Source organism: Crocuta crocuta, unplaced genomic scaffold (assembly GCF_008692635.1).
Source record: "Crocuta crocuta isolate KB4526 unplaced genomic scaffold, BGI_CrCroc_1.0 scaffold115, whole genome shotgun sequence".
Taxonomy (NCBI): domain Eukaryota; kingdom Metazoa; phylum Chordata; class Mammalia; order Carnivora; family Hyaenidae; genus Crocuta; species Crocuta crocuta.
The window spans coordinates 8,221,354-8,231,432 of record NW_027530575.1 but is presented as its reverse complement, the minus strand read 5'-3'; the positions used below and the strand labels follow the sequence as shown (position 1 = coordinate 8,231,432).

Sequence of the window (10,079 nt, the reverse complement as noted above, 5' to 3'; positions counted from 1 at the left end):
GCAGAACATGAATGGGGGAGGGGCAGAGAGAGAGGGAGACACAGAACTAGAAGCAGATTCCAGGCTCTGAGCTGTCCACACAGAGCCCGACGCGGAGCTTAATCCCATGAACTGTGACATCATGACCCGAGTCGAAGTCGGCCACTCAACCCACTGAGCCACCTGGGCGCCCCTACCTTACGTGATTAATACAGATCTCAGGTACATTTTATAACAGAGGGCATCCTCATATCCCCGGCCCCTTGTCCAGAAGGCAGTGGACAGGGATGGAAGCTCTGCCATAATGCTACCAGCCCTCAGAGCTAAGCCCAGGGAAGGGGTCACCAAAGTGGGGTGGGCCCGGGAGAAAGACACCGCCCGCGAGTGGCATGCTGAAGGCAGCCCAGGCCAGCTCAGGAGGGCCAAGTGCTAAACTCGCAGGAACTTTGTGAGCCAGTGGTTAGACTGTTGGTAGCATGAAACCAGCCACTTACACCACAGAAATCGGCACACACTACAAATCAGGTCTTCCCCCCAACACCACTTGCTGGTGCTGGTTGCTAAGCACTTCCGGGTGCACCATGGCCTCCAACTTCATGCCCGCTATTCCGTTTTCTGCAGGAAAAGCAGGAAGAAGAAAGGAAGGAAACTTTTTTTTCGTCCTCAAGCTGCTCCAGGACCACCAGCAGAGCCCGGCGTCAGAGGGGGGCTGGCCCCTCCAGCACACTCGCCACAGCAGACCTCGGGCCTGCAGACACCCTCACAACACGATCTCCTGTCCCATCCTGAGCCTTCTTCAGTCCTAACGCCCCAGCCTAGAGCGATCTCGTCCCCCAGGTGCCCTGGGCCGGAGCTGCCAGATTTGATCACAGCATGGGACAGGTAGACCCCAACCATGGCCACACTGGGGGAGCACTCGTACCATAGTCCTCAGGTGGCCTGATGGAAAACTTCCGCTCCACCCGCTAGCGGGAAAGCACAGGAGAGACATCCAGGCCCTCTGAGAAGTGAGCTTGGAACAAGTAACCAAGGATATCAGCTCAGCCCCGTTTTCTCTTCTGGCTCTGGCCCACCGCAGAGCAGGCAGGCTGGGCTGGCGGGCCGGTGGTGAACCTGGAGAGTTCATACACGCCCTCCTACCCAGCTCGGGTCAGAAGTGACATTCATCCCAAGGGCGGGTGCCCCTGATCGCTATCAGCCTGCCACCTGCGTCTTTCAAGTGGCTCAGACACAACAGGCAGGAAAAGGAGTTGCTACTTTCTGAACCCATAAAGCCTGGGCCACCTGTGGGGACCCTCCAACCTCACCCCATCAGCTCTCTCACTTTGCTTCCTGTTGCTCACCTCTTGTTTTCTCGGCCACACAGATCTTCTTCCTTGTGTTGAAAGATATCAAGCTCATTCCCATCTCAGGGTCTTGACCTTCGTTTCCCCGGCACTTCCCAGAGTGGGTTCCTCGTCACCCCTCGGGTCTCCAGACTTGAGGGGCTCACCCCACCCACTCCACCAGACACAGAAATCTCCATCACGTAAGCCTAGCTTAAAATCATCTGTCTTGGGGCGCCTGGGTGGCTCAGTCGGTTAAGCGTCCAACTCTGGCTCAGGTCATGATCTCACGGTTTGTGAGTTCAAGCCCCGCATTGGGCTCTGTGCTGACAGCCTGGAGCCTGCTTCAGATTCTGCCTCCCTCTCTCTGCTCCTCACATGCTCACACACTGTCTCTTTCTCAAAAATAAATAAACAAACATTAAAAAAACTTTAAATTGTCTCAGTCTCTACAATTATCATATCAATGTGTTCAGCAGCTGATTGCCCTGCTGTCTGCTCAGGTCTTGTTTTGTTCACTGCTATGGCCCCAGGGCTTCGAACAGTGCCTGCGAAATAATGGACACATAAGAAATGTTTGTTGAATGAATAAACCAAATGCTTTTGGAAAACAAATTATTTTTAATAGCAAAATAATATATATTGTGGAAAAACTGGAAAATATGGAATACCAAAATACCAAAAATACAACTGAGAACCTTCATTGACACTTTCGATCGTCAAAGCAGAAGTCTTCCTTGGCTTTCTCATCTTGTCCCTCGTGTATCAATGGTGTGTCGGCGTGGGGGTGCACATGCATAGACGGTCTTTCTGGGACTCCTAAAGGGGCCCTGGTCCCTCAGGTCCCCCTAATCCTAACCCCACCCTGCTGCATCCATCCTGTTCCTGAGAACGACCCGTCATCGAGGACCCTTGCGGCCCAGGGCTGGTAGAGAGTAAGGCTTCACAATGTAACCATGAGGTAGCTGTATGATCTTCCCCACTTCCAGATGTGGGGACAGGCCCTCCGAGAGGCTGGCTAATGTCACGGAGGCCAAACAACTGGCAAACAGGGATTCGAACTGTCCGGAGGCCCCAAGGCTCTCAGGCCTGTGCAGCCCGATTACGGGCCCTCTGCAAGGCGCTGTTCGGAGGGTCTGGGGCTCAGCCATGAAAGGTGACGTGGATGCGTGGTACGGTCACATCCACCAGTCCATGGACTCTTTGGGGCAGGCCCTGACGATGACCACACAGTGGGGCAGCCCCTTACACAAGATCCTCTCGGCCTCCTGACCCTCCCACCCCAACCCCTGCAGCTCAAGGACCCTGAGCTTGGGCATGGCGAGGCAGGAAGAGAGGATTTCAGCTGGGGAAGGCATTTCTGGGGTAATGAGAGGGCCTAGCAAGCACAGACTCTCCAGGGCTGGCATGCCCTCCAAGACTGACAGGCCGGGGGCCGAGAGGCCCCTCACGGTCAGCCGGATCTTCCGCACCTCCCGGAGGTGGCGACTGATGGCCAGGAGGGTGCTGTCGGCTGACAGGGTGCAGCCCAGCACCTCCAGCCTCCGCAGGTAGCTCAGCTCCTGTAGGCCCGCATCCAGCCCTGTCTCGGTCACGCGGTAGGTACCGCCCAGCACCAGCGACTGCAGGGCGCGGAAGCGCGTCAGGCCCTGCAGGTGCTCATCGCGGAAGGCGGGGACTCGGTCCAGCACGATGCACTCGAGCAAGGGCAGCACGGTGGGGTCCTGCTCCCTGAGGAGCCAGGCCATGGAGATCTCGCAGCTGTGCAGCTCCAGGGTCCTCAGGGTGCAGGGCAGGCTGGTGATGGGCACCATGGTCAGGTCGGCCACGTGCAGGCAGAGACGCTTCAGGTTGGGGCACTTCTGGCCCAGGGCCCTCATCAAGGCAGGGGACAGCTGAGGGGCCTGGGAGCCTGAGAACAGGTAACCGCCCATCCGCAGGGAATGGAGCCGGGAAGCCATGTACCGGCGAAGGAGGTGCCACATGACTTTAGGCCGCATCTGTAAGAGCCGGGGATGTGGGTGACAGCGTGAGAGATATGGAGAATATTCCACGACCCCTGCCTGCCTGGAGATGAACCAGCCCCAGCTGCGGCAATGTGCCCCCCCAGGCCTCTGCCCTCCCCCGCCAGCCTCATCTCACCACGCACCTCCCCAGGGATAACAGGACAATTTAACCCCATCATTTTGGCTTCTAGGTTTGTTTGTTTGTTTAATTTTTTTTTAAATGTTTTTATTTATTTCTGAGAGAGAGTGCATGAGCCAGGGAGGGTCAGAGAGAGAGGGAGACACAGAATCCAAAACAGGCTCCAGGCTCTGAGCTAGCTGTCAGCACAGAGCCCGACGCGGGGCTCGAACCCACAAATCGTGAAATCATGACCTGAGCCAAAGTCGGACACTTAACCAACTGAGCCACCCAGGCACCCCTTGACTTCTAGGTTTGAACAAAAGCAATGAGGGAAAACAGAAAATCATAACAGATCTGTCTTAAGCAACAGAGGGGTGTCCTTGTTATCCAGAGTGAGAAAGCAAACAGGTCACCAGCATTTTATCCCTTTCTTAATGCCCACTGCCACTAGGAAGAAGCGACACAAAATCCAATTGAAAAAGGCTACAACTGCCCAGAGTAAATTAAAGCCATGTTTAAAAAAAAAAAAAATAATGATAATAGGGGCGCCTGGGTGACTCAGTGGGTTAAATGTCTGACTTCAGCTCAGGTTGTGACCTCACAGTTCGTGAGTTCAAGCCCCGTGTCCTGCTTCAGACCCTGTGTCTCCCACTCTCTCTACCCCTCCCCTGGTCCCGCTCTCTCTCAGAAATAAACAAACATTCAAAATAATAATAATAATAATGAAAATCACAATGGTGAAAACTGTAAAACTTAACCCTGGGAAGTTAATTATTGAAAAATAAACAAAATGTAACCGGAAGCACCCTGCATTTCATTGTATGTGCATTTAGCCTTTAAGAAAAAAAAAGACCATAGGGGTGCCTGCGTGGCTTGACTGAGAGTCCACTTCAGCTCAGATCATGATCTCACAGTTCATGGGTTTGAGCCCCATGTTGGCCTCTGTGCTAGAGGCATGGATGGAGCCTGCTTTGGACCTCTCTGCTCCTCCCCTGCTTGCACGTTCTCTCTCTCTCAAAAATAAATAAACATTAAAAAAAAAAAAAGAAAGAAAAGAGAAAAAAGAAACTGCATAGTGTAAAATTTGTGCCTCGCATAAAACCTGAGAGGCCGTTAGAAATTCAGAATCTGGGGTCCCACCCAGTTCACTGAATCATAATCAGCACTTTATTTTTTTATTATTTTTTTAAAATTATTTTTAAGTTATCTCTACGCCCAACGTGGGGCTTGAACTCACAACCCCGAGATCAAGAGTTACATGCTCTGCTGAATGAGCCAGCCAGATGCCCTAGAATCAGCATCTTAACAAGATTCTTAGGTGATTCATATACACAGGAAAGTTTCACTCTACTTCATAACACTGTTCACAGTAGTAAAAAGTTGGAAATAACCTAAAGGTCTGTCAACAGGTAAATAGGTAAACAAATTGTGGTATATTCATTTGACAAGTTGAAAGGAAGGAACTAGATTGATATGTGTGAAAAGCAATATTGTATGAATGAAGTCATCTGTGGATATGTAATAAATAGCACTTAATTACCTAGGCAGAATAGCATTATTTCAACATTAGAAACACATTAACAAAAATTATATATTGCTTATGGGTACTCACACAGGAAGTAAACAAAAATGTAAAAGGAATACCACAAATCCATTTTATAATAGTGGTCACCTCTGAAGAAGGGTTTCAAAAAATACAATGAACATATCTAAAAACGTCACATGGACATACATACACATAAGCCTTTTCATGTATGTTTCACATGATCTGCAGAAAAAAATTAGGTTTTGCCTAATTAGGTTTTGCCTAACCAAAGGTTAGGGGCGCCTGGGTGGCTCAGTCCCTTAAGCATTTGACTCTTGATTTTGGCTCAGGTCATGATCCCATCCATGGTTGGTGCGTTTGAGCCCCAGGTTGGGCTCCAAGCTCAGAACTAGAGCCTGCTTGGAATTCTCTCTCCCTTCCTCTCCCTCTGGCCCTCCCCTGCTCCCTCTATCTCTCAAACTAAATAAACTTAAAAAAAAAAAAAAAAAGACTAAAGGTTAAAATGGGTTAAATTATTATCCTCTATACATTTCTATATATATATTTGAAATAGTACACAAGAAAAGGAGAAAAATACAATGCAAGTGGGAAAACGTGGAAGAGGTTCAGTTGCACTACTCAGGAAATAAATTCTGGAAATTAAGTTGAATCTGGAGAATGATTTCTCCAGGAAAACTCATTAACAGCTAATGTAATCAGGAGACATTTGTCATATGCTTTCTGTACGCCAGACACTGCTCTAAGCTCCCTGCACGATATTGATTATCCTCATTTTGGAGATGAGGACACAGGCCCGGAGGTCACCGAGGGGCGGGGTAAGGGACGCTGCCGGGATGCGCCCTGGACTGCCANCTCTCTGGATGGAGCGCAGGGGAAGCGCTGGGAACCAGGCCTGAGCCCGGAAGGCGTGGCTGAGGCGGTGATGCAATCCGGGGGCGGGCCCGGGGGCGGGGCCAAGGCTGTGGGCGGGGCTGGAGCTAGGACAGAGCCGGGAGGCCGGGACCGGACAGTGACCAGGGGCTCAGGGGCGGGCCNNNNGTCACCCGGCCGGGCCTAAGGGCGGGACAAGCCCCGAGCACGGCGAATCTTGGGTGGGCGGGGCTACAGACCCCAGGGCCAAGCTCGGAGTCTTGAGAGCCAGGCTGGGGCTGGCCTAAAGGAGAGCGAGGCCCTAGCTTTTGTATCTAATAATGCTTTTTGATGCCTACAAACAAGAGTGAATTTGTAGAACCAAAACAGCTTGTTAAAGGGTGGACTCAACCTTTCATTTTGATTGATAGAGCCAAGTTGTTCTCCACAGACGCTGAATTGACACTCCTGCCAAATGTATATCGTTCTTTTAAAATTTTTTTTATCATTTACTTATTTTTGAGAGACAGAGAGAACGAGCAGGGGAGGGGCAGAGAGAGGGAGACACAGAATTTGAAGCAAGGTTCCAGGCTCTGAGCTGTCAGCATAGAGCCTGACACGGGGCTTGAACTCACAAACCTCGAGATCATGACCTGAGCCAAGTCATTTGCTTAACTCGGCCACCCAGGCGCCTCTATTTTGTTTTGTTTTTGAGAGTGCGTGCATGTGTGGGGACGGGCAGAGAGAGAGCATCTCAAGCAGGCTCCACGCCCAGCTTGTTGCCCGGATGCCTGGTTCCATACCACAACAGGGAGTTCGTGACTTGAGCCCAAATCAGGAGTCAGATGTTTACCCAACTGAGACGCCCAGGTACCCCTAAGATTTTATAATTTTTTAAGAATTTATTTGAGAGAGAGCGAATGCACGCACAAGAGAGCAGGGGAGAAGCAGAGAGCAAGGGAGAGAGAGAATCCTAAACAGGCTCTGTGCGGTTAGCAGAGTCCCACACAGGGCTCCATTTCACAAACTGTGAGATCATGAGCTGAGCAGAAATCAAGAGTCCAATGCTTGAGTGCCTCGTGGCTCAGTTGCTTAAGTGTCCAACTTCAGCTCAGGTCATGATCCTGTGGTTCATGGGTTCAAGCCCCCCACACCGGGCTCTGTGCTGACAGCTCAGAGGCTGAAGCAGCTTCAGATTCTGTGCCTCTCTCTGCCCCTCCGCTACTTATACTCTGTCTCTCTCTCAAAAAGAAATTAAAAAAAAAAAAAGAGTCCGATGCTTAACCAACTGAGTCATCCGGTGCCCCCTTAAGATTTTATTTTTAGGTAATCTCTACACCCATTGTGGGTCTTGAATGTACAACCTGGAGATAAGTTTAGACATTTTTAAGTAGGTTCCACGCCTAACATGGGGCTTGAACTCATGACTCTGAGATCAAGAGTCACATGATGTACCAACTGAGCCAGCTAGGGGCACCATATCACTCATTTTTTTTTTTTTAAGATTTTATTTTCAAGTAATTGCTATACCCAACGTGGGACTTGAACCCACAACCCTGATATCCAGGGTAACATGCTGTACTGTGACCCAGCCAGCTACCCCATCACTCATTTTTAAATTAGCAATTCATAAGAGCACTGAATTTTTTCCAAACATCCCTATATTGATGAGTATTCAAGCTGTTCCAGAGTTGTTACCACAGACAATATTGGAGCTAAATATTATTTTATATATGTCTATACATGTGTATATACATATACGTCTCATGTTTTTATTTATTTTTTAAATTTTTTAATGTTTACTTACTTTTGAGAGAGAGAGAGAGAGAGCAGGGGAGGGGCAGAGAGAGAGGGAGACAGAATCTGAAGTAGGTTCCAGGCTCTGAGCTGTCAGCACAGAACCTGATGCAGGGCTTGAACAGGCAGATCATGACCTGAGCCAAAGTTGGACGCTTAATCAACTGAGCCACCCAGGCACCTACCCTCCCCCCCCATGTTATTATTTCTATTGGATAAATAACCAGGAGTCAGTTTGATGGGTCAAAAGGGATGTGAAATTTAATACTGAGGTTTTCCTAAACCATTCCCCCAAGAGCCTATAATGGCAATAAATGTTTTCAATACATACACACACACACGCAGAAATTGGAGATGCTGAAAACTGTTTTAAAAAGAAATGGATGGGGCACTTTGGTGGCTGAGTCGGTTAAGTTCCAACTTCGGCTCAGGTCATATTTTGGTTCATGGCTTTGAGCCCCTCCTTGGGCTCCACTCTGATGGCCCAGAGCGTGCTTGGGATTCTCGATCTCTCCACACTCTCTATCCCTTCCCCTACTCGCACTTTATTTCTCAAAATAAACTTAAAAAAAAATTTTTTTTAATGCAAAACAGGGACATCTGGCTGGTTCAGTTAGAAGAGCATTTGACTCAATCTCAGGGCCTTGAGTTTGGGCCCCATAATGGGTTTAGAGATTACTAAAATTAAGTAGACTTTTTTTAATGTTTATTTTTCGGGGGTGGGGGAGCATCCACATGCACAAGCAGGGGAGGGGCAGAGAGAGCGGGAGATTGAGGATCTGAAGCTGACCTGTGCTGACAGCAGAGAGCCCAATGGGGGGGCTCGAACTCATGAACCATGAAATTAAGGCCTGAGCCCAAGTGGGTGGATTAACTGACTGAGCCACCCAAGAGCCCCTAAATACAAATAACTTTAAAAAAAAATGTAAACAAACATTTAAAAAATTCAAAAAAGCTAAACTCATTAAAATGTGAACATTAAATGTGTGCAATTTTGCCTATCAACTATACTTCGGTAAAGCTAAAAAGAAATACATCAGTATGCGCACACTTATCCATAAATAAATAAAAAGTAAAACACTATGGTTTCCATCTATCAGCTTAAAAAAGATGAAGAAACTGGAAAATACACACACTGGCTTTGGTGTGAAGAAACAGACTCTTTCACCCCCGCAGAAAGGGCAGAATTGATTCAAATTCTTGAAGGCAATTTAGCAATATATCAGCCTCTACTGGACCCAAGAAACCCATGTCTAGGATCTCAAATTGCTATTAAAAAAAAAAAAATGAGGTACGTCTTTCTGTGGCATTTCAAACAATCTCCAGGATTGCTTTAAAAAGCAAAAGGTGTAGGGGCGCCTGGGTAGCTCAGTCGGTTGAGCATCTGACTCTTCACTTGGACCCAGGTCATGATTTCACTGTTCATGAGATCAAGCGTTGCATCAGGCTCTGCACTGACAGCGAGGAGCCTACCTGGGATATTCCCTCTCTCTCTGCCCCTCCCCTGCTTGCACTTTCTCTCTCTCAAACTAAATATTTTTTTAAATTAAAAATAAAAATAAAAAGCAGGGGCGCCTGGGTGGCTTACTCAGTTAAGTATTTGACTTTGGCTCAGGCCATTATCTCACAGTCTGTGAGTTCAAGCCCCACTCTGGGCTCTGTGCTAACAGCTCAGAGGCTGGAGTCTGCTTCTGATTGTGTCTCCCTTTCTCTGCCCCTCCCCCACTCACACTCTGTCTCTCTCAAAAAAAAAAAAACATTAAAAAAAAGACACAAATGCTTAGAGCAGCATTGTTCATAGTAGCAAAAGAATTTAAAAAAAAAAAAGCAAAAGGTGTAGAGATCACTGAGTAGTTTGATCTACATAGATCTCCAAAAAATGCACACAATTATGTTTCACTTTTTTGTTTTTTTAATGTTTATTTTTGTTTTTTGTTTTAAATTGTCTTATTTTCTTAATGTTTTATTTATTTCTGAGAGAGAAAAGAGACAGCGTGAGCAGGGGAGGGTCAGAGAGAGAGGGAGACAGAATCTCAAACAGGCTCCAGGCTCTGAGCTAGCTGGCAGCACAAAGCCGGACGTGGGGCTTGAACCCACAAACCGTAAGATCACGACCTGAGCCAAAGTCGGACACTTAACCAACTGAGCCACCCAGGCGCTCGTTTTAATTTTTTTTAACATTTATTCATTTGTGAGAGAGAGAGAGTGCAAGTGGAGAGGGGCAGAGACCGAGGGAGACACAGAATCTGAAGCAGGCTCCAGGTTCTGAGCTATTAGCACAAGCCCAATGTGGGGTACCAACCCATGAGTAGTGAGATCATGACCTACGACGAAGTTGGACGCTTAACCGACTGAGCCACCCAGATGCCCCTATTTATTTCTGAAGGAGAGAGAGATAGAGTGTAAGCAGGGGAGGGGCAGAGACGGTGGGAGACACAGAATCCCAAGCAGGCCCC

The 10,079-nt window shown here is 48.3% G+C and overlaps 1 protein-coding gene across 1 annotated transcript; it reads right to left on the bottom strand.

Moving 5' to 3' along the window:
- Positions 1-1,905: 1,905 nt before the first annotated feature.
- Positions 1,906-3,304, bottom strand: FBXL12 (F-box and leucine rich repeat protein 12). Its single transcript, XM_077768030.1, has one exon. The coding sequence runs from the start codon at positions 3,302-3,304 to the stop codon at positions 2,483-2,485; it is 822 nt and encodes a 273-aa protein (XP_077624156.1). The 3' UTR covers positions 1,906-2,482.
- Between the last annotated feature and the right edge of the window lie 6,775 nt (positions 3,305-10,079).